General features: G+C 48.7%; 1 protein-coding gene across 1 annotated transcript; it reads left to right on the top strand.

The window, feature by feature from the left end:
• Positions 1-119: 119 nt before the first annotated feature.
• EARS2 (glutamyl-tRNA synthetase 2, mitochondrial) lies at positions 120-22,267 on the top strand. Its single transcript, XM_004442699.3, has 9 exons — positions 120-293; positions 2,905-3,060; positions 6,850-7,039; positions 9,528-10,000; positions 11,191-11,299; positions 13,887-14,040; positions 14,159-14,289; positions 20,041-20,176; positions 20,642-22,267. The coding sequence occupies exons 1-9, from the start codon at positions 155-157 to the stop codon at positions 20,723-20,725; spliced, it is 1,572 nt and encodes a 523-aa protein (XP_004442756.1). The 5' UTR covers positions 120-154; the 3' UTR covers positions 20,726-22,267.
• The last annotated feature ends 2,209 nt before the right edge of the window (positions 22,268-24,476 follow it).

Raw genomic sequence — 24,476 nt, 5'->3', positions numbered from 1 at the left:
GGGCTGCAGCCGTGCAGGGGGGCGTGAGCTTGCGGGCCAGGAGCCCTGCGCCTTTAAGGGGCGGGGTCGCGCCCGCTGTGGCGGAAGCGGATTGGCTGGGAGGAGTCCCCGGAAGTGATGCGTGGGGAGGCCCACGTGTGCGATTCTACCCCACATGGCGGTGCTTCTGAAGAGGCTGCTGCATCCGGGAAGGCCACTGGCGGCCTTAGGCCGCCCCGTAGGACGGCGTGAGGCCAGCCTGGGCATTGATCCTGGGGCTGCGGTGCGAGTGCGCTTCGCCCCCAGCCCCACAGGTAATCTTGGCGGACGTGACGCTGCACGCCGAGACCCACCATCCCTTGCCCGCCCCCCGAAGGTTCCCAAACGAATCCCTTCCGGTGGAGTCAGACTGTGCGGGGAGGGCGACCCCGTTTTACAGAGGCAGAAACAGGTCCACGATCGGAGACTATTCGCATTGCCAGGAGTTTCTTTGTATTTATTGTACTGTAACATCTTTTTTGGTGTGTTTTTTTTCATGTAGTCAATAAATGTGTATTGAGTACAAACTGCCAGGTACTGTACTAGGCGCTGGGATACAGTGGTCATGGAGAAAGTAGCCCCCCTCCCCCCCCCCCCCCCCCCCCCCGCTCTCAAGAAGGCTACCCTGTAGTGGCGGCGACAAACACATAAAAATAACTGTCATTTTAGAGAATCACGTGTGCCATGCGGCAAATGAAGCAGAGTAGGGGACTAGGGATTAGATAGGATGCTCAAGAAGGCCTTGCCGAGGAGGTGATATTTGAGCTGAGAACCAAATGATAAGGAGGAGCTAGATATGTAATGCTGTTGCCAATTCAACTCTCTCCCCAACCGAGAGAGACCCAAGGAAGGGTTTCTTGCCCTTCCTCTTGGAGTTCTTCCTCTGTTCGGTGTTGCAACTTTGAAAGGAGACCGAAGCTGACTGAAGCCTATAGGAGAAACCTTCTGGGCAGAGGGAATTGCAGATACAAAGGCCCTGTGGTTAGTGCTGAAGCTTAGCAAGGCAGAGAGTGAGAAAGGAATCCATTGTATAACCTAGTGGAGATCTTGTAAGGGCCTCCCCACCAGTTCCCAAAGTTCTTTTCTCACTGAGGCTACCTTCTGCCCTCTCTACACCCAGCATGCGTCTCATTCTGAACTCCAGGGTCAGCATGTAAGGCTGTCTTTGTGGCAAGATCTCAGCTGCACGGAGTGACAGGATCTTTCTTGGCAGGCAGTATAGTGTAGAGCAAGCTTCTCAAACCATCCATGATGAAAGGATTGGTTTCTAATTTCTAATCGATTGTGGATCAATACTTTTATAAAATCAAAATAAATGAATTACTAGAAAAGTGAAAATCTTAGCCTACAAAATATGAGCCTATTTTTTAAATTAGATTCAACAGATATAAAATTATTCTGTCAAATTGCTACAAGTTTCTAAACACTCTCAATTTCTCTACTTAGTTGGTTGTGAACTGGCAATAGTTTGCAGACCAGCGCTGGTTTGGCTGCCAAGGCCTGGGATTGTCCGGGTCCAAATTTCTGGTTTTGCCACTTCCTAGCTGTTTGACTTGGGCAAATTACTCAACCTCTCTGAGCCTCTGAGTTTTACTGTCTGTCTAACAAGGCTAGTAATAGTATCTACCTCATGGATTTAAGCTAATGCAGCTGAGGCACTTAGCAAGGTCTGGGACTCACACAGAAAGCACTTAATAAACAGTAGCCTCAGTTATGATGATTATAATTATTGTTTCATTGCTGATTTGCAGGAAAAGCCCCCATGGGAAAGACAGACAAATTAAAAGAATTATCAAGTGACATAGGTCATTACAGTAACTAAAATTAATTGAAGGGTTTATCTGATCAGCTTTTAGGCCTCACAGCATCGCTGTAAGGAAGGTTTCTACTTTGAATTTTCAATCTCTCTAATAGATGAGGAAATGGAAGCTCAAAAGTTAAGTAGAGTCCTCAAGGAGTAGCAACCAGTAAATGGTGGAGACAGAATTTGAATCCAGGTCTATTTGATGTAAGAGGTCTTGCCTTTCAACAACTGAACCGCTTGTCTTCTATCTTGGGGACCACTAGTTTTGTGGTGGCCTTGCAATAACTAGCTGAAGCTCACACACATAATCAGTGTTGAACTGGAGTTTCCCAGAGGAGCTTTTCCTATCTCATGCTGCCTCCTGGACCTGCAGATGCAGAAGAGCTCGTTGTGGAGCTGGGGCCGTGGGCTGGACCAGAGAAGGTAGGGTAAGGGAGAAATGACAGTCCTGGGAAAACTGGTCATTGAGTGATGACAAAGTAGAATCTTATGCGTTTAGACTTGGATGAAGTGGAGTCAAATATTACTTTTGGTTCGTATTTAAAGCCAGCACTTGAAGTGAAAATCTCGGGTAGACAAAACTCAAAATGTATGATGTGGAAAGTCGTAACAGTGCATAGAGGGTATATGCAAAATGTAATTTCACAGTATTTTTAGTTTGTGATTATTTTTGCCCAAGCACATCAGTAATTTGCATAAGTTAAGTGCACGTGTGATATGGCTTCAATGAATAATCCTCTGCTTCTCCTCATTTGGGTGAAACTTGGCCTTGAGGCAAATCTCAAAGTAGAATAACAGGTGCACTTGGGGGGAGTTGGAGCTTTTTTACAAAATGACAGGCTCCACGACTTGGGTGGGCCTCTATTTGCGGGATGAGGGGCTAAAGGAGTCGACTACCCCAGTCCTCTTCTGTGGCAGTCTGACTGTCTGGGTGCTGGCTGGAGAAATGGGGTGGGGTGCCTGTTTCTTGGGCTTTGAAATTTGTTGGGACGTTCTGTCGCAAGCAGAGCTTCCTTGCCCTCGGCTGAGGCCTGTCAGCTCATCTTCCCTGTCTTGTCTGAGCTGTTCTCTTCTTCTGCCAGGCTTCTTGCACCTGGGCGGCCTCCGCACTGCCTTGTACAACTACATCTTTGCCAAGAAGCACCAAGGGAGCTTCATCTTGAGGCTGGAGGACACGGATCAGACCCGCCTTGTGCCTGGGGCAGCAGAGAATATTGAGGACATGCTGGAGTGGGCAGGTGAGGCTGGCAGAGAAAGGACCCTTCTCCAAGAAGGGAACAAGGAGCAGGGCCAGGAGCCTGTAGGTCTTCCCACAGGGCCCAGGATGGAGAGTGAGGAGTTCCCGGAGAAATGGGTACATTCGTGCTGCCTGGGGTGCGAGGTACCACCCAAAAAGATGCTGCAGCTCTCTGAAGAAGAGCGCCAAGGCTGTTTTGAGCTTCCTGTTCTTATCTCAGAATCTCAATTCCCACTGGGAGCGGGCGGGAAGCACAGGCCAGGTGTGAGATGGAACTGGAGCGCTCGGTTTATGGTGAGCAAGAGAAAGCTCCCCGTGTTCCCATGTGGGAATGCTGGCCCAGCTTGTCAAATCTTCTGATTTCCAAGAGGAGCCAGAACTCCAGGTGCTTTGTTGTTGTTTTTTAATGAATACTTCCCATTTTTAACTCTAAGCTCCAGTTTGTTTTTTTAACCACATTGTATGAGCCAAATAAAACGTGTGCAGCCTTTGAAGTCAGTCTTCTCGTGGGAAGTTTAATCCAGAGGAGAGCTAAGCTTGGGGAGCTGAAGGCGGGATGTGTTTGTGTTCCCTGGTCAATAGTTGCCTCCCTCTCAGGACAGGTAGGGCTAGTTAAACTCCCCAAGGAAACATACCAAAAATATCAAGACTGTCTTGAGACATGTATTCTAATCTCAGGTAAATTATTAATGAGACTCTGGGTTCTTAAGGGCAGAAACCCATTTCACTTCTACCTTCTGTTGTAGAAGGTTATAGCAGATACTTAGTCGACGTTAGTTGAATAAAGGAATTCATTCATCCAGATCACTTACTGTGATCCAGGTGGTGTTCCAGCATTGAGCAAAGACCCTGTGCTCAGTAAGAGGGGAAGACAGGTAAACAGATTAATTCATTCTTACTGTGCTATTGAGTGTTGATAAGTGCTGTGGAGAAATGAGTAACAGATTAGGGGGTGCTCTTTTAGATAGGGTGGTCTTCTCTGAGGAGGTGACATTAGAGCAGAGACTTGCACGAAGTGAAGACCAGCCTCACGGTTACCTAGGGGAAGAATGTTCAAAGCAGAGGGAATAGCAGGTGCAAAGGCCCTGTGGAAGCTACGTGCTGGGCGTATTAGAGGAGCAGCAGGGAGGCCAGTGTGGCCCAAGCGCAGTGAGCAAAGCAGAATAACTGGAGATATGAGGATGGAGAGGCCGGCAGGAGCCAAATTGTGAAATGCCATGCAGGCCATGATGAGAACTTCAATTTCACGGCACATCTGCTACCCGTCAGGCACTGTGCTAGGCATGAGGGGTCCGCTGGTGCATAAGTCCCGCCCTCCTGGAGCGCCCGCTGCAGCACGATGGTGTGAGTGAGGCCTGCAGCCCCTCGGCAGGGCTCCCCCGCCCCAGCATTTTGGTGAGGCGAGGGGCAGATATCCAGGCATCCCCGGGTGGCTCACCTCTGGAGCTTCTTGCTTTGGGAGTCTTTTTTTTCCAATTGACATGTAATTCACGTAATATGAAATTTGCTATTTCAAAGTGTACAATTCAGTGGTTTTTAGTATATTCGCTATATTGTGCAGCCATCACCAATATCTAATTCCAGAACATTTCCATCACCCCAAAATGAAACCCATACTTATTAGCAGTTAGTCCCTATTCCTCCTTCCCTCCAGCCCCTGGCAACCACTAATCTTTCTATCTCTGTGGTTTACCCATTCTGGACATTTCATAGAAATGGAGTCGTACACTATGTGGCCTTCCATGACTGGCTTTTACTTAGCATGAGGTTCATGTGTGTTGTAGTGTGAATCAGTATTTCATTCCTTTTTATGACCAACTGATATTCATCGTATGGAAATACCCCATTTTGTTTATCCATTCATCAGTGGATGGGCATTTGGATTGTTTCTGCTTTTTGGCTATTATGAATAAAACTGCTATGAACATTTACATAGTAGTTTTTATGTGAACATATGTTTTCAGTTCTCCTAGTGAAGTCACTCTTAAACCCTGGGGCATTCCACACGCTTAACATGTTAAGTTAGATCAGGAAGAGACCCCTAAATTTACCTAACCAACCCTCTTTTCTGACAAATGAAGAAACAGGCCTGCTGGGAGAGAGAGCCAAATAATACTCATAATAATCAGAGGCAGAACTTTCTGAGCCTTAGCACGTGGCAGGCAATACACGAAGCACTCTACCTGGGTCCTCGTGTTCTAGCCTTGTGACCCTCCGGAGAAAACGACTGTCTGTTTCCTTCTTGTATCAGTGAGGAAAAGAGGCTCAGAAAGGCGGCTCGCTCAAGGCCTCAGAGCTGGCCTGTCCAAACCCAGGCCCATCCACCTCCAGTCTATGTTAACGTCAGGTGTAGCAGGGTTACCTGTGTCCTGATCTTCCTAATTCATTTGAAAGCTATTTGAGGGCAGAAATGCCATCGTCCAGCTCTTCTCTGTCTCTCTGCCCTGTCTTAGAAGTATTTATAGTTAAATCTATCTTTGGGGCCCACCTGGTGGTGTGGTGGTTAAGTTCATCCGCTCCGCTTTGGTGGCCCGGGGTTCACAGGTTCGGATCCTGGGCACAGACCTACACACCACTCATCCAGCCATTCTGTGGCGGCATCCCACATAGAAAATAGAGGAAGATTGGCACAGATGTTAGCTCAGGGACAATCTTCCTCACCAAAAAAAAAAAATCTATGTGACTTGAGGAAGCTGGATCTTGGGTTGGGGGTTTGGCTTATAACAGATCACATTTAATCCACAGCATATGTTGCAGCTACTGGGCTTTGTAAGCACTGGTGCATTTAGTTCTCACAGTCACTGCACGGTAGACTGTCAGTTCCACTTTTCAGAGAAGGAAACTGAGGCTCAGAAAGGCTAAGGACCAGGGGCTGGCCCAGTGGCATAGCGGTTAAGTTCATGTGCTCCGTTTCAGTGGCCCCGGGTTTGCAGGTTCGGATCCTGGGCTCAGACTGACACAGCGCTTATCAAGCCATGCTGTGGCAGCATCCCATATAAAGTAGAGGAAGATGGGCATGGATGTTAGTTCAGGGCCAGTCTTCCTCAGCAAAAAGAGGAAGATTGGGATCAGATGTTAGCTCAGGGATAATCTGCACCAAAAAGAAAAAAGAAAGGCTAAGGAACAAAAGAGGCAGTACAATGAGTGGTTAAGAGCATGGACTCTGGCACCAGCTAGCCAGGGTTTGCATCTAGTTGTGCCCCTTATCCTTGGCCAGGTGGCATAGCAAAGCCCCTCTGTGCTTCAGTGTTCTCCTTACTGAATGGGGGTAGTAATGGCACCTACCAGGTAGGGTGATCCCAAAGCTTAACAGAGATCACAAAACATAAAAGCAGCCTTGCAGGTGCTTGGCACTCTAGCGCTCACACAGCTTCCAGAACCCTTGTCATAGCTCATCAGCAGCAGACCAGGAGTCCAGCCAGGACCTGACGGGTTGTGCCCTGAACCACGCTTCTTTGTCCTGAGTCAGCTGTTCCAGGCCTGGGCTAGTTTCTCCCTCCCCGGGGAAAGGATGGACGGAGAGGATGCTCAGTTGAGGTCGTGGACTGTGGAGCTGGTATACCCCTGTCCAACTCCTTATCCACGAGGCTGCCTGACCTTGAGCACTTCATCTCTCTATGCTTTAACGTGTCATCTGTAAAAGGGAAATTGTAATAGTACCAACCTCGTGCATTTTGGGGAGGATTAAAAGTTTTACTATATGTGTCAAGTGCTTAGATCAGTGCCTGGGAATGAGTGCTGTGTGCACCTTAGTTATTGTTCTTTGGTGATCATTCTTTCTGTGCTCCAGGCATTCCCCCTGATGAGAGCCCCCGCCGGGGAGGTCCTGCCGGGCCCTACCTGCAGTCTCAGCGACTTGAGCTGTACGCCCAGGCCACACAAGCTCTGCTGAAGGCCGGCGCTGCTTACCCCTGTTTCTGCTCACCACAGCGGCTGGAGCTGCTCAAGAGGGAGGCCCTGAGGAACCACCAGACGCCCCGGTGAGAGCCCCCGCCTGTCACGGTGCCTCCCCAAAGTCGGGTGTGTTCGTTACCTATTGCTGCATGACAGATGACCCCCAAATTTTTATTGTCTCACGGTTTCTCTGGGTCAGGAGTCTGGGCACAGCTTGGCTGGGTCCTTTGGCTCAGGGTTTCTCAAAGCTACAATCAAGGTCTTGGTCAGGCTTGCATTTATCTCAATGCTTGACTCGCAGAGGACCTGCTTCCATCTTCTCTCACTAGGCTGTTGGCAGACCTCAGGGCCTCCCTGGCTGTTGCCTGGAGATGTCACTTCCTTGCCATGTGGCCTCTCCGTAGGGCAGCTCACAACTTGGCAGCTGGCTTTCCCAAGAGTGAGCCGAGGAGAAAGCGAGAGAGAGAGTGAGACTCTAGCGTGGAAGCTTGAGTCTTTTGGTAACCTCCTCGAGGAAATGACATCGCTCATCATCACTTTGGTTGTACGTACTCTGTTCATTAAAAGGAAGTCATCAGGTCCAGCCCACACTTCAGGGGAGGGGATGACATAGGGTAGAAACACCAGGAGGCAAGGATCACTGGGGCCATGTCAGAGCTGCCTACCGCGCTGGGTCTCAGGCAGTAACGTGGAAAGTAATTTTAATTTGTTAATTTAATTTGTTGTTTTGAATAAGGAAAATTTTCTCATGTCCAGAGAGATATATATGCAAAGATCTCTCCCACTCCTGACTCTGGCTACTCTATCCCTCTCCAGAGACAGCTGGTGTTAGAATTTTCTATATGTCTCCTCCAGGGACATTCAGTGTGTATACTGATAAATGCATATTGTTTCTCTTCTTCCTCATTCAAATGGTAGCACAGTATACTTATTATGCAACTTACATTCCCACTTACTGTCTTGAGGATCAGTCTGTATCATATAGCAGTCCATAAGTTTTTCTAATGCTTGTATAAGATTCCATTGTATTGGTAAACCATCATTTACTTAATCAGTTCCTTACTAATGACCCTTTATGCAATTTCTAATTTTTTGTTATAAAAAAAGAGCTATGGGGCCGGCCCGGTGGCGCAGCAGTTAGGTGCACTCTCTCTGCTTTGGTGGCCCGGGGTTTGCAGGTTCAGATCCCAGGCACGCACTGACACACCGCTTGTTAAGCCTTACTGTGGTGGCATCCCATGTAGGGTGGAGGAGGATAGGCATGAATGTTTGCTCAGGGCTGATCTTCCTCACAAAAAAAAAAAAAAAAAAAGAGCTGTGGTGAATAATGTTGACATACGTCATTTTGCATTTGTGCAGTGTGTTCGTCGGAGACCTTCCTAGACGTGGAATTGTAGGGTCAGTTCACAGATTTGATGGATACCATCTGTGGCCCTTTACTAGCTTACACTCCCATTGGCAGTGGCATCATTTAAGTTCCAGTGAACTATTTGGACAAGGGCTCAGATGTTTGTCCAAGGTCATGATGTTCATGGCAGCATTGCTTTTTTATTATAAACAGTCTACTTATCTATTGACAGAAGGTTATTTTTTAAAATGACACTCAAGCCCTATGATGGAATCCATGCAGCCATTTACTGACTGGACACTCAGCTGTGTGTCATGTACTACACTTACAAGTGTTACTTTTGTATATGTTAGGACGCTTATGGGAGCAAGTAACAGAATACACTGTTTAAAAGGGACAAACCAGAGCTTCTCATCCTTTAACGTGCAGACAGATCACCGGGGATCAGTTAACATGCAGATCCTGATTCAGCAGGTCTGGGGGGGACCTGAGATGCTGCATTTCTGACAAATCCCAGGTGAGGCTGATGCTGGGGGTCCACAGACCACACTTTGAGTAGCCAGGGCATAAACCACACAGACAATTATCTTCTCATTCTGCAGAAGTCTCTGGGGTAAAACCAGCAGCTTTGAGATGTCCAGGCTCTGTTTTGGCCTCTCTCTGCCTCCCTTGTCCCCTCCACTTCACCCCTGTCAGTTGTAAGTGGCTGCAGCAGCCCCAAGCATTCTCTGCTCACAGAACAACATCTGAGGAGCACAGAAGGGGGAAGGTGGGAAATAAAAAAAGGGATTTTCCTCTTGTGGCTCACTCTGTCACTTGGAGAGAAAATCTTTCGCAGAACCTTAACCCTCCCCTACCCCCAAGCATACTTTTCTTTGAGTCTCAGTGACTAGAATGGTCCTACCTGGACTGGTCACCAGCAGAGGGGAATAGGATTGTGTAATTGGCTGTACCAATCATGATTCAACCTCTCGGAGTAGGCATTTTGTCATTTCCTCATTAGCAGGAAGGGGGACAGGCTGGTAGGTGGGCACACATAAGTATCCGCCACACTCTGTTATCCCACTTAGTTCTGCCACACAACAGCCTTCTCATTATTCCCGTTCAAGGTTCAAGAAACAGAGAGGTAAATGACTTTCCTATGGTCACACAGCCATCGGAGGCAAAGGTAGGATTATGCCCATCACTGGTACTCTTGGCTCCTATGCTGCTCTGCTTCCCAACAGGTATGACAATCGGTGCCGGAACCTGAGCCCAGGGCAGGTGGCCCAGAAGCTGGCCAAGGACCCCAAGCCTGCTATCCGCTTCCGCCTGGACGAGGAGGCACCGGCCTTCCAGGACCTGGTATACGGCTGGAGTCGGCATGATGTGGCCAGCGTGGAGGGGGACCCGGTCATCCTGAAGAGCGATGGCTTCCCCACGTACCACTTGGCCTGCGTGGTGGACGACCACCACATGGGCATCAGCCACGTGCTGCGGGGCTCGGAGTGGCTGGTCTCCACTTCCAAGCACCTGCTTCTCTACCGGGCCCTGGGCTGGCCACCGCCTCACTTCGCCCACCTGCCCCTGCTGCTTAACAAGGATGGCAGCAAGCTGTCCAAGAGGCAAGGGGACATCTTCCTGGAGCATTTTGCTGCTGCCGGCTTCCTGCCGGATGCCCTGCTTGACATCATCACCAACTGTGGCTCGGGGTTTGCAGGTACTTACTCACCTGAGAGGTCATGGTGGGACCATAGCAGTGAGGAGCTGGGACGTTGGTTCAGGCCCCTCAGGCTTCAGTCCCAGCTCTGCCACCCACCAGCTGCATGAACTTGCACAAGCTCATTCTTTTATTCAACAAATGTCTATTGAACCAGACACTGTATTAAGAGCTGGGGCTACGACAGTGAACAAGATATTTGTAATCCTTGCCCTCCAGGAGCTTATCGTTGCTGAGCCTCAATTGCATCATATGCAAAATGGGGATAAGTATCTACCTCAAGGTTAAGTTGGGATCCACTGAGCTCATGGGTCTGAGGCACCCAGCACAGTATCTGCCACACGATAAGCATAAAACTTACAGATCCTCTGAGTATACAACTGTAGTGCTGCTGCTCTGGCGAGTGTGTGTCCAGCAGTATTACCAGGATTGCCATGACCCTAGTTTATTCCAGGCTGAGCCCTTATCTTTGGCCCAAGACTTAGAGGCCAAATCTTAAAGAAGCACTAAATAGGATGACCTCTTTGTGGAAGGGATTTCTGAAAATGTGGCAATAATAGTTTTCTTACTGTTTATTCTGCTCTTATTTAATCCTTAAAATATCCTTGAAAGGTAGATATTTATTATCCCCACTGTTTGTAAGGGTTCAGAGGCTCAGAGGCTCAGAGAGGTTGAGTAACTTGCTAGAGTCACACAGCGAGTATGGGACATGGCAGAGGCTCACTGTAGGCCTATGCCTGACCAGGATGCCCACTGACTGCATGGGACAGAGCTGCTACTCAGGAGAAGCAGCTCCCAGCACAGTGGTTCTCAACTCTGGCTGCACTTTGGAACCCCCCAGGAAGCTTGAAAAACACACTAATGCTCAGACCCCATCCAAAACCAGTCAAATCAGAATCTCTGGGATACAACCAGCCAGGGAGTGTGCTATTCTTGCAGCTCACGTCTTTGAGGGCAGTGAAGTTGGGTTTAGCCTGATTGTTTTCAAACTTCTTTTCCCTTAGTGATAGAAGCCTTTCCGCCAATGAAAGCTCATTTGAGCCCTTGTTATATAACAGCTAGAAGCTGAATCCCTTTGGTTCAAGTGGAATGGGGAGTCCAGAGTGTGCTCACTCAGCCTCCCTTGTGATTCAGAATGGAAGGAGGGGCAGAGGAAGGGAGCTGAGCCGCTGAGCTTCCCTCACTTGCAGAGAACCAGATGGGCAGGACCTTGTCAGAGCTGATAACACAGTTTGACCTGACCCGGATCACCTGCCACTCAGCCCTGCTGGACCTGGAGAAGCTCCCAGAATTCAACAGGTGAGTGGGAACCGGAGAGACCTGGGTAGAAAAGGGCTTTCTTGCTGATGACAGGTCCCCATGGCAGAGAGTCTAGTGGGCCCTGGAGTCACACACACCTGATTCTGACTAATGCTGTGTGACCATAGGTAAGTCACCTAACCTCTTCAAGCCTGTTTCCTCTTCTCTCAAATGGGGCTAATAACAGTACCCACCATGTGCAGTTGTTGTTAAGAGTTAAATGTTGCATCAAAGTATTTCGCACAGCCCCGGGCACATGGAAAGTGCTCAGTAAATGGTAGCTATTGTTTTTATCATTACCATGATTCCTGGCCACCCCTTGCAAGGATTCTGTTAACAGCCAAAGCCTGGAGGGGAACATCTTCACTTCAGAATCACCCTCTTCCCCCACCCAGCCAACACAGTGAGTGAGCACTGTCTCATGGCATCTACCTTATATTGCAAGTAGTTCTTCACTCTGAAACCTCCAAATGCAGTTATAGTTCCGATCACTGTTGATGTGTCTCGGTCAAAGGGCATTAGTGGTAAAGCCTGCGGACGGGTTTGTACTTGGGGGGCAAGGGACTCATGGATGCCTTCTCTTGAGTGCTGGTTTGGGGACAGGCTCTCCTCGGTCCTTTACTTGCACGAGTCCTGGGAATTCACATCGACTGCAGGTGTTTTAAGGATATTACTTCATTTACTTCCCCCATCAGACCTGTGAGGTCAGTTGTGTGATTTTGCCCTATTTTACACATGAGGAAACCAAGATGTAGAGATGTTAAGTAGCCCCAGGTCACAGAGTCAACGGTGGGCATCTCTTGAATGGGGCATTCAAGAGCGAGTGCAGCATACACGGTGAATGCAAGTTGTACTCTCCCTTTCTCATTATAGAGAAAGCGATTTCTCAGGGGAAGGGGGTCAGGCCAGGGGAGATACTCTGTGACCCTTTCCAGTCCTCCCCGAAGCACGTGGGGTAGCCAGAGGACGGCAGACATGGGCTTCTGCTTAATGTCAATCAGCAAGAGGATGCAGCGCTGGGACTGATGCCCACAGCTTTCCTGCAGCTGCAGGTGTTATCTTTAGAAGTTTCTGTAGTCAGGGCCCGGCTGTGATTATTTCAGTACTAGTGGTAAAGATAGTAGTGGTAGTTGTCATAGCAGCAGTAGTACTAGTGGTGTGGTGGACGTTGTAATAGTAATTAACATTTATGGAGCACTTACTGTGTCCCAGGCCCTGGACCTTCCTTACTGATATTACCTCAAGCATGGCCACTAGAGTCTCTTGATTTCTTTTTTTCTACTATCTCATCTAGCTACTAAGGAGGTCCTAGAAACAATTACCAATTTCATGTGAGTTTTCTTAATTTCTTTAAAAAAAATCATTATTATGTTTTTTGGCCAATCTATGCTCTAGATGGCTTCCCAGGGGATCTCATCCTTCTACGCTGTGACATGCTGAAGGCCTTCTTCAGACCCCTGCTCTTCCCCAGCCCCCGGGTGTGGTCGCAATGCAGGCCTTTGCTCAGGGCTTTACAGATAGCCCATCGTCTAATCTGCACAGCTTCCTGTGAGGGAGGCCTGTTGTCCTTGCCTTATGGATGAGCATCCTGAGGCTCAGAATGGTTATGTAACATGCTGCACACACCTGGCAGGGCTGGCTTCACTCGCAGGCCTGTCTGATTCCAGAGCCCATGGGATGTTCACCCACCCCTTGCTGCCTGCCTTTCTTCTATGCCAGGGACAAGGGGCCATGCGCCTGCAGAGTGGGCCTCAGCCCTGCACTGCTTGCATTTTCTCTCGTGCTCTCTCAAGTCCTTCTACCCCTGCTAGGGACGGGGTGAGGGCAGTGTAGGGGATCAAGGACTGATGGGGTGTGGTTGGAGGGTTGGAGTCCTGAAGGCTTTGCTGTTTCCAAAGCAAGGAACAAGGCAGAAGAATTCTGGAAAGGTGAACATTTGAACTGACAAGAAAACCTGAACTTTTTAGCTGTGAGCCCTGAATTCAAACTCTGCTCTCTGAACTGTCCCATGGCTCTGAGTCTTAGTCCATATTCTTGACCTTTGCCCTTTTGTGCCAGAGCTTTTAAGCTATGTGAGGAGGCAGACACTGAGATTCTGCTTTGTAAACTCAGGGGGCTCTGGAGGCCAGGCAGATGGCACAGTGCAGGGTGGTGGGCCAGGTAAGAGACCCCAGGGAGCAGAGGGACTGGAGTGCTGTGTTACCCTACACTGGGCAGCCTCCACTGCACTCGAGCCAGCTGAAGTGTGGGGACGAGGGCCCTTTGCAGCCAGATCTTCTGATTTCCCAAGAGAAGCCAGAAATCTGTTTTTCTGTGATCTCTTCCTAGTTTAAAGGTGAGCTACTATTTTAAAGGGCATTGAAAACAGCATGTCTTTGGATTGCTTGGGTCTCTCAGGCTACCTGTTTCAGACCTTGGCCAGATCCTTTTCCTTCTGTAAGTGTAGAGAGAATCCTGCTTCCAGGCGGTGGGAGGGACAGCCCACAAAATGCGTCATTCTTCAAGCCCCTCCCGCTGCCCTGGGGAGAGAGGGTTTGGGTGGGCTGGAGATGCCTGCAGCAGGCCAGTCCCTGGGCTTCTCCTCCAGGCTGCACCTCCGCCGGCTGGTGAGCTGTGAGACCCAGCGGCGCCGGCTGGCGGGGAAGCTGCAGGCTCTCGTGGAGGAGGCATTTGGGAGCCAGCTGCAGGACAGGGACGTCCTGGACCCAGCCTACGTGGAGAGGATCATCCTGCTGAGACAGGTGTGGGGCTGGGGAGCCCTGGGAGACTGAGGGAGTGGGTGGTGCCCCCATTCTTCCCCCTTCTGGTGTGTCAGAGCCCAGTCCCCACAGTGCCTTCAGTAACTGCCTCTTCCCCCAGGGCCACATTTGCCGCCTGCAGGATTTGGTTTCCCCAGCGCACTCCTACCTGTGGACTCGCCCTGCTGTGGGTCGAGCGCAGCTGGGTGCCATCTCGGAGAAGGTGGATGTGATTGCCAAGCGCGTGCTGGGGTGAGTTCCCACAGGGTGATCTAAGGTTCTACACCCTCCTTCCTTCTCCCTCCCAGGGCCCCCTTTACGCCAGGGCTTGGCTATTGGGCCTGCAGCACAACCCCATCGCGAGTGAAGAGGTTCTTGGTAAGGTGATCACACACTGGCTCTCAGGTAGGAGGGCTTATCCGGAGGAGCCCAGGCTCTCCCGGGAAGAGGCAGTGGTTCAGGCTCTGCAGTTGGACCCACCTGGGTTCCATCTCAGCTCCACCACTTACCCAGTATGTCTCCTCCCCAGGGGGCTTCACTTTGGCTAAGTTACTGCACCTCTTTGAGCTTCCATTTCCTCATCTGTAAGGTAGAGATGATGCTAGTTCTTAGTGTAACAGTAACAGAACTCTGCCGATTACCAGGGCAGAAAACGTAACCAAAGCTGGCTTCAGCAGGAGGGGAATGATTGGTGGCTGTCATTGCAGGAGCTGGAAGAAGGGCGGACTGGAGACCCAGCCTAGTGCAGGGGCCAAAGATATGTCACCAAAACCTGATTTCTCTCTCCGTCCCTTTGACCTTCTGCCCCACGCTCCTCCACGCTGGCTACTCTTTCTGCAGCGGCTCTGTATTGGGGGATGGAGGGTGGGATCCTCTTCCAGACAGAAGTCTTCCCCGTTACCTAGCAGTCTGAGCAGGCAGTGAGGGCTGAACCGCTTTTCTCCACGTCTCCAGGGTCCTGCCATCCCTCGGTTTTGCTCGTCCACGTGGTCCATGGTAGCTCACAGACCATCCACGATTCAGCCAGAGGAGGGAGGAGGAAAAGGGGAGGAGGGCAGCACATTCCTTCCCCCTAAGAACCTGACTTAAAAGTTATACATTCATTTCCACCCGGATCCCTCTGGCTAGAGCACCTCTCTTTTCCTTTTTTTTGCGAGGAAGATCAGCCATGAGCTAACATCCATGCTAATCCTCCTCTTTTGCTGAGGAAGACTGGCTCTGAGCTAACATCTATTGCCAATCCTCCTCCTTTTTTTCCCGCAAAGCCCCAGTAGATAGTTGTATGTCATAGTTGCACATCCTTCTAGTTGCTGTATGTGGGCCGTGGCCTCAGCATGGCCGGAGAAGCGGTGCGTTGGTGCATGCCCAGGATCCGAACCCGGGCCGCCAGCAGCGGAGCGCACGCACTCAACTGCTAAGCCATGGGGCCGGCCCTAGAGCACCTGTCTTATGGCCGTGCCAAGCTACCAGGGAGTCTGGAAAATGTAGCTTTTTAACTTGGCAGCCATGTGCCTGGCTAAAAATTTTATCACTACATACAAAAGGGAGAAAGGATACTGGAGGTCTCTTCCAGTCTGCACTGTGGTTGTAAGACAGCTCAGCGGCTCCCCCCACCTCAAAACCTCAGCCTCCAGCGCCAGCTGTGTCTTGAGATTAACTCTGATGGGGCCTGATTGGCCTGGTTTTCCTGTCTCCCAACCAGTCACCAAGGCCTGGGGAATGTGATGTGCTGATCAGCTTAGGTTAGGTTATATGCAGGGCCCTGCATGGACCCCCAGCCTGTGGGCTGTGAATGGGGAGCAGGTAATTCCCCAGGGAGATTTGGGGCACTGGTATCAGGAGAAAGGGAGATGGATGCTGAGCAGCAAAACCCACAAATGTCCATTTTACTCAACTCCCAGCTTTGTTGTGAAGATTAAATTAGTAATAGCAAACAGTTCTCTGTGTGTTTGCTTACACACGTGTTTGGAACGTGCTATGTTAGGTATTATATAGATTATATATGTATACATCTATGTATGTGGGGTGTGTGCGTATACGCTTAAATTCACAGCAACCTAATAAAGTAGGTGTCTGGCTGCGTGCCTAACTGTGCGAGCAGCGAGAGGTAGGTAGCCGAGAGACCAAAGAAAAGACAGTGAACAAGACATAAGCGTTTATTGGGAACTTACAGGGAGCGCAGGGGCGGCCGGCTGGATGGAGTTGCACACCACTACTGCGCACAGAGAGGGGGTTGCTTACGTAGGCGGGGGGACAGAGGCCATGTGCTTGTCAAGGGGGACTGTCCTCGCATGACCAGCATTCTAAGGACCAGTAGCTCACGGGAAGGCTCTGTGTTCTTGAAGACGTGCTGTTCTTTGAGATAAGCAGATCTGGGTTGGCCAGGCCCTGGATCGTGACGATACCAGAGGGTTGGCATCATGCTGTGAAGGAGGCCAGGAGGACACATGGTTACTATAGGGCACGCAGGCTGTTGCCGGGCAAGCGAGACCCTACAGTAGGTATTGTTATTATCCCTATTTTTTTTTTGTGGTTAGTGCTATCGAGTCAACTCAGACTCCTAGTGACCCTGTGTACGGCAGAGCTGAGCCCTGCCCAGTCTTTTTGCACTATCCTTTCACCTTCAAGCGCTATATCAGACTATTCTCCACTGCTTTTCATAGGGTTTTCATGGCCAGTTTTTTCAGAAGTGGGTGGCCAGGTGCGTCTTCCTTGTCTGTCTTAGTCTGGAAGCTCTGCTGAAGCCTGTCCACCATGGGTGACTCTGCTGGTGTTTGAAATAGTGGTGGCATAGCTTTCAGCATCATGGTGACAATAGCCGCCACAGTCTGACAACAGAGGGACGGGTGTATGGTTCTCTGACTGAGAAATGAACCGGCCACGGTGGTGAGAGTGCTGAATCTTAACCACTAGATGACCAGGGCTGGCTGTCCCCATTTTACAGATGAGAAAAGCGAGGCATCGGGCCAGCCCCGTGGCTTAGTGGTTAAGTGCGCGCATTCCGCTACTGGCGGCCCAGGTTCGGATCCCAGGTGCGCACCAACGTACCGCTTCTCCGGCCATGCTGAGGCCGCGTCCCACATACACCAACTAGAAGGATGTGCAGCTATGACCTATAACTATCTACTGGGGCTTTGGGAGAAAAATAAATAAATAAAATTATAAAAAATAAAGAGTAATTAAAAAAAAAAAGAAAAGAAAAGCGAGGCACCAAGAGGCTAAGTAACTTGTCTAAAATAATACAGCTAGTAAGCTGGAAGAGCAGGGATTCAGACTCGGGCAGGCTGGGTCTAGAGCCCGTCTGTATGGTCACATTCTTTGTGGCCTCTCTTTGGTGTGCAGTGCTTGGCCAGGGCCTGATACCTGGCGACCGTCAGTATATTATCAGAATATACATTTCGAAGAGATAAGAACACAAGCACGTGGCAAAAAATACAAACGGCACAAGCGGGTTTACAGCAAAAAATAAGTCTTCACTCCTACTCCAGCCCCAAAGGGAAAGGCAGCCACACTTAGCAGTTTCCTTTATGAAATATCTGTGTATTCAAGGATATGTATGTATAATACATACATTCTCATATTTTTTCAAGTTTTAAATTTAATATCTTGATTATTAATCAAACCTCTTAAACTTGGCTTTAAAACCTAGAAATTATTTAAAAAGGTATATGTTGGCAGTCCTGTTTTTAATCCTTGTCTCTCATCTGCCCAGTTCCAGGACCCTCTGTATGTTACTACTATTTTTAATTATATCAAAATGATCTCTTATTTTCTCCCTTTTTATACAAAAAGTACAATACAGTAACACTGTTGTGCATCCTTTTTGGTTTTTTCCTTTTTCACTTAACTATATATCTTTGGATCTGTCTGTTGCTTAGACAGCATCCTCCTTCTTTCTTACAGCTACCCCTATTCCATTATTATACCACTTTACCATAATTTAACTCATCTCCTATTGATGGACATTTGGATTGCTTCCAAATTTTGCTGTTACAAACAGTGCTGCAATGAATAACACTGAATAGACATTGTTAAGCATGTTTGCAAGTATATCTCCAGGATAAATTCCTAAGAGCTACTGTTATTCATAATACTTCCTTAATTTAGGACATTCCACAGTAGGGGCTGTTAGTTCTAATTCACTGAGCCTCATGTCTTAACTCTGCATCCTCGCCACGGGATTAGGTTTCAGAGACACTGGGGGCTCCCACTCAAGGCAGGAAAGCTGACGCCCAAATGTTCTGAAGCTGCCAGATCTCTAGAAGCTCCTTCTGTGCCCATGCCAAGCTCTGGGCCAGCTCTGACGTGTCCTGGGCTGCTGTTGTTGGCCTCCCGGGGCCTGTCATTCTTTCACCAGCTCCTTGGGAGCCTGCTTCCCCACGGTGACATTGAGGAGAGTGTCTCTTTTTCCCACATTACATTTTATATTTTCAACATTTCATCTTTGTTTTGTAAATAACAGTAATCACCTGGCCCAGTTAATGATGCAATAAGCACTGTTACTTTTATCTCAGATGGAAACTCAGTTGCTCAAGTGCTGGTGGTTAGTAGGGAAATCTGCACTGGAAGTCTGCTTCTTCAAATTACGGCTGAACTCAGTTCCCTGAGCCAGTAGCACTCCACACTAAGCCGAGCTTTAGAATGGAGATGTATGGACCCCGTATGAGCAGGCGATATCAGAGTTGGCATCCTGGATCATCTGCACCAGTGAAGATCTCCAGCCTCAATCCCTCTTCCCTGTTTCCAATTTGAGTCTCCAGTATAACTTAGGGGACCTGGGAAGGTGCTGTGGAATAGACTCCCCCCACCCGGCTCTCATCTCTTGCTCTAACTCAGAATCAGGGCTGGGACAAAGTGTTTGCAAGTCCATCTCTAACTGAATGGGGACTTTCTCTTGAAATTCAAACACGCTTTCGGGAGAGGACCTCAGCCGGACTGCCAGGAAAGTGGGGAATGGTTGCTGGCCCATTGAGTTTTAGATGCTTAAAGGCTTCAGTTGGTGGGCAAAGAATGGTTGGAGCAAGTTAGTGGCAGGACATTACTAGAGCTGGGGTGTCCTGATTTCTTTCTTCCTGCTCTTCCGTGCTACATCTGCAAACGTCCCCACCACTAATCTTTTTTTTTTTTAAAGCATTGATTTTTTTTTTTTTGAGGAAGATCGGCCCTGAGCTAACATCTGTTGCCAATCTTCCTCCTTTTTTCCTTTTTTCTCTCCAAAGCCCCAGTAGATAGTTGTATGTCATAGTTGTACATCCTTCTAGTTGCTCTGTGTGGGACATGGCCTCAGCATGGGTTGACAAGCGGTGCGTAGGTCCGCGCCCAGCATCTGAACCGGCAAACCCTGGGCTGCCGAAGCGGAGCGCGCAGACTTAACCGCTACGCCACCGGGCCTGCCCTTACCCCCTACCAATCTTGAAGCTGTGTTTCAGATAATTTCCTAGAGGGCTTCATTCTTCCATCCTATGTCTAATCCATTCCTAAATTTCTTTTTAGATCCTCTTGCAATCTCTCTGAGCTCTTGGATGTAATAAATATTAGCTATTATTTAACTTTTTATTGAAATATAAGATATCATACTTTTGAGTACTTACTGTCTGTTCAGGCAACGTACTTAGTGCTTTGCAAGTTTTAACTGAGCCCCATCATTGCCCTGTGAGATGCAGACACTATTATTATCCCCACTTACAGGTGAGAAAACTGAGGCATAAAGATTACATGACACAGAGGTAGCAATTAGTAAATCCTCTTATTATGGTACTCTGTTTCCCTTTATTATACACACTTGCTTGGATTATGTATATGTGGTCCCTTAGTTGTTTTTTCTTCCCCAACTCAGATGGGGATACGGGGAGTAGATATTCCCTCCCTCCCCTTCCCCACAGGCAGGCTTGAATGCTGGTTGTGCCACTTATGTTGTAGCTGATCGATAATCTTCTGAAGTTCTCCCTCCCACTCACTTGCCATTGGCCCATGCAGGCCCCTTATACACTGGCCTCCTTCTAGGCTTTTAGAAGGAACTGGTTCGAGCTTAACTCAAGACGTGCTGAATGGAGAACTGAAGAAGCTGTCAGAAGGTCTGGAAGGCACCAAACACAGTAACGTGATGAAACTCCTCCGAATGGCCCTCAGTGGACAGCCGGTGAGGCGGGCAGATGGGCTGGACTGTTCCCTGGAGCCCCTCATTTATCCGTTAAACTAACATTTACTGCAGGCACTAAGCTCAAGTTTTCGGGTTTCAAAGGTGAAGGAAACATGATCACTCCCCTCATTCAGTCATTCAACGGAGAATATTTATTGAGTATGTGCTATATGCAAGTACCATGCTAGGTGCAGTGGATCCAGTAGTGAATGAAACACGCACGCCCTCTGCCTTCGTGGAGCTGGTGGTGGATTAGGGGTAACAGACATATCAACACAGGAAAGACAGGCTCCTGGGACCCGTCCTCACCCGCAGAAATTCAAGACAGTGAAATGTAATCTGCTCCCTGAGATGCAGGCAGCAGTACTGGGGCTGGCCTGGGGCATAACTTCTGCAGCCTGAGGCTGGGCATTAGTTCCTTAGGCAGTTCAAGGAAATAAAGCAATCTGTTCTCTTTGTTCTTAGCAAGGACCCCCTGTAGCTGAGATGATGGTGTCCTTGGGACCAAAGGAGGTTCGGGAACGAATACAGAAGGTGCTTTCCAGCTAGAGAGATGTGCAGGACAATGGAGGTGGCCCTTGGAACCTGTACGCTCAGAAACTGCCTTCAGAGGGGAGGAGGAGGAGGCCTGAGGCCCATCAGGAAGCTTGTGGAAGGAACCCAGAGTGGAAACAGTCTCAAGGCGTGTCCAAGTGCATTTATGGCTCCACAGCAGGCCCATCCTCGTCGGCTGGCCAGGGAAGCCCGGCTCCATCTCACCTCGACTCTGGAAAGGAAGGCCTCATATCTGCTTCTGACACCACATTACACAGCAGAGGTTAGGAGCTGGTTCACAGAATAGTCCAGAGGACTTGTGTTTTAGTCTGCTTGGGCTGCCATAACAAAATACCACAGACCAGTGGCTTAAACAACAGAAAATTATTTTCTTAACGGTCTTGGAGGCTGGGAGTCCAAGATAAGGTGTGGACAGGTTTCGTTTCTCCTGAGGTCTCTCTCCTTGGCTTACAGATGGCGGCCTTCTTGCTGTGTCCTCACATGGTCTCTCCTCTGTGCGTACCCTTCGTATCTCTCCGTGGCACCCTTGTCCAAATGTCCTCTTCTTAAAAGGACACCAGTCAGATTCGATTCGGGCCTGCCATAATGGTCTCATTTTAACTTAATCACCTCTTTAAAGGCCCCATCTGCAAATACAGTCACATTCTGAGGTCCTGGGGGGTTAGGGCTTCAACATGTGAGTTTTGAGGGGACACAGTTCAGCCCATAACAGCTTGGCAGCCACCTGGACTCACAGATCCCAGTTCTCAGGCCCAGTCTGGATTTGGAGCAATAAAGGATGATTGACACAAAGTCTGAACTGGAGGTCAGACTTTCTTTGGTTGTAAGGGGAGAAGTTACTCATCTGCCCAGGGTGAGCACTTACGTATTGTAATAGTCTTTGTCCTTGGACCTGGGGCACCCTGTGTCTCCCTTCCCTAAAGGTTGTCTGTTCCTTTTTTCCAGTTCTCCAGACCTGGTCCTTGGACTGGAGACCTTCACCCTGTCTATTTTGCATCTTTTTCTTCATATTCACGCCGTTTGTAAGTCATTGTCTGTGGGTTTCTGAAATGAGCTGTTCTTCTTGGGGTGAATAACAAGTGAGAGGAGGATGGTGGCTGGCTGCAAAGACCCCCTACAGGACTTCTAGGCCTCCCTGTGTGGCAGCCAGCATCTCACATGGGCCCCAATCATCTCAGCCTCCTGGTATTCACAGTGAATAGGGCTGACTTGTGATACATCACGGTTTCCATCTTGTTCTCTTGGATCCCTTACTTTGCGGGAAGCCAGCTTCCACATCACGAGGACACTCAAGCAGCCCTATAGAGAGGTCCATGTGACAAGGAACTGAGGCCTCCTACCATGTGAGACGTGTGAGTGAGCAATCCTGGAGGCCGATCTTCCAGCCCCACTCAAACATTCAGATGACTGCAACCTTGGCTGACATCTTGATGACAACCTTCATGAAAGATCCTGAGCCAGAACCACTCAGGAAAGCTGCTTCTGAATTTCAGACACACAAATTATGAGATAATAAATGTTTATTATTTAAAGCCACTTGGTTTGGGGATAATTGTTACCCAGCAATAGATAGCTAATACACTCCACTTGCCAAGGGGAGAAGGGAAAGGGGATTAAGAGTTTGTTGAGCCTCACAGAGTCCTAGTCTTTGCTTGAAAAGTACATCAGATAAAGTTCTTTGGTTGCAAGCAATAGAAACCAACTCTGCCTAACTTAAGTTTATTGGAGACTGTAAGTTTATGGAGAGTTTGTTTATGGGAGTTTAAGTTTATGTGCGAGTCAGTGAATCTATGAGAAAGCCAAAGAACCAGGTCTCGGAAAAGACAGGAACTGGGGAAGCTCTGGCTATGCAGGCAGCAGGAGCTAATGGCCAGTCTCGTCTGCATTCTTCAGGGGAAACATGAACTCCAACTGTTTTTGGTGTTTGGTTCTCTGTGTTTCCCCTTCAGTTATGGATGACTTGGCTAAAGATTCAGATTCTAAGAAGAGAGTGTCTGGTTGGGCTAGCTGAGGTCGTGTTGCCCTTCCTTAGCCAGGAATAGGTAGTCCCTCAGGGATTATATCCAATGGAGGAAAAGTTGTTCCCGAGGAAAACTAGGGAGCTTTGTCTAGGAGAAGGGGTAAGGGCAGAAACAACAGGTGTTGACCACAGAAAAGGACGTAGAATAACAACACTTGCAATTTATTGTGCAGTTAGGTGAGCCTCAACCACTCCTGGCTTTCAGATTATGTTGGTAAACACTAGCCCATCATCTCATTAAATCTTGACAACCCCATGAGAGAGGTATTATTATTGTTGTTTCTATCTTATAGATAGGGAAACTGAGGCTCAAAAACGTTAATGAACTCTTCTGAGGTTATGGTATGAGCAGAGGGAGGATTCAAACTCAGGCTTGTGGCGATCCAGAGTCCAAGCTCAACACTTACTACTGAGGGGCGTCTGCTTCTAGGACATTAGGATGGGTACAAGAAACTGGCTTGTGAGCAGGGAATGTGAATGTTTTAACAAAATGATCAAAATGCTGAGTTGATAAAGCTGCTGCCACTTCCTCAGCTGGAGGGAGCTGTCTGTAAAGCAGCATGTATCTTTTTTTGGATTGAGGGTTTTGCTCAGGACCAGCAGGAGTGTACGAAGCGATGCCACACATTTAAAATAACCTCAAGTTCGACCTCAAGTCTGTCCCCCTGTGTTTTTGAGAGTATAGTGAAGTGGTAAAGGCCATGGAGGCAGACTGTCTGGACTCAAACCCATTTCTACCACTTACTGTGTGACTTCTGTACCTCAGTTTCCTCTTCTGTAAAATAGGGCTAACAATTGTACCTCTCTCAAAGAGTTGTAAGGATTAAAATAGATAACATATGTAAAGTTCTTAAAACAGGGCCTGGCACTTGACAAATGTTAGCTATTACCATCATGATCGTTACCATTATTTCTACTCTTAGAAATGGTGATCTTGGGCCGGCCCTGTGGCTTGGTGGTTAAGTGCACGCGCTGCAATGCTGGTGGCCCGGGTTCGGATCCCGGGTGCGCATCGAGGCACCACTTCTCCGTCCATCCTGAGGCCGAGTCCCACATACAGCAACTAGAAGGATGTGCAGCTATGACATACAACTATCTACTGGGGCTTTGGGGGGAAAAAATTAAATAAATAAAATCTTTAAAAAAAAAAAAAAAAAGAAATGGTGATCTTGGTTGCAAGGCAGAGAAACACACTCAGATTACCTTGAACCATGAAAGGAATTTATGGGAGCAATTAGGACTCACACAGATCCAAAGAGCAGGACTTCCAGCTGGACCTCACAAGAGCCTGGAATCTGTACCTGGAAATCCATCAAGACCCAAAGCAGCTACTTTTGTTCCTCTGAGACCATGCAGTTTCTAACATCTGTCTCTGTCTCTGTGTCTGCTCACCTCATCTTCCCTGTGTAGGCTGGCTTTCTTTTTATCTCTGCACTTGGCCAGCAACTGCCCCAGCCCTAAAGCTGAATCACCTCTCTTCTACACTACCAATTAAGTAACTAGTGTTCCATGTCCAAATTCCCAGGGGAGAACCTGATTGGCCTAGCTTGGGTCAGCTGTCTACCCCTGTTCCAATAACTGGCCAGTGGGACAGAGTCCTGTAGTACAATCATGGCTGCAGGGGACCCACTCTAGTGAGTGGGGAGAGTGCTTCCTTCTCTTGAGCATATTCGCTGTCAATTTCATTTAGAGAGTATCCTTTCCAGAAAATTACTATTTTCCTAG

This window comes from Ceratotherium simum, chromosome 26 (genome assembly GCF_057802395.1).
Source record: "Ceratotherium simum simum isolate JZ-2026a chromosome 26, ASM5780239v1, whole genome shotgun sequence".
Classification (NCBI taxonomy): domain Eukaryota; kingdom Metazoa; phylum Chordata; class Mammalia; order Perissodactyla; family Rhinocerotidae; genus Ceratotherium; species Ceratotherium simum.
This window is presented reverse-complemented; position numbering and strand designations above follow the sequence as displayed.

Coding starts and splice junctions, on each gene's coding strand:
- EARS2 (XM_004442699.3), top strand. CDS start 155: ATGGCGGTGCTTCTGAAGAGGCTGCTGCATCCGGGAAGGCCACTGGCG. Junction 294..2,904: donor CTTCGCCCCCAGCCCCACAG/GTAATCTTGGCG, acceptor TTCTTCTGCCAG/GCTTCTTGCACCTGGGCGGC. Junction 11,300..13,886: donor AAGCTCCCAGAATTCAACAG/GTGAGTGGGAAC, acceptor CTTCTCCTCCAG/GCTGCACCTCCGCCGGCTGG.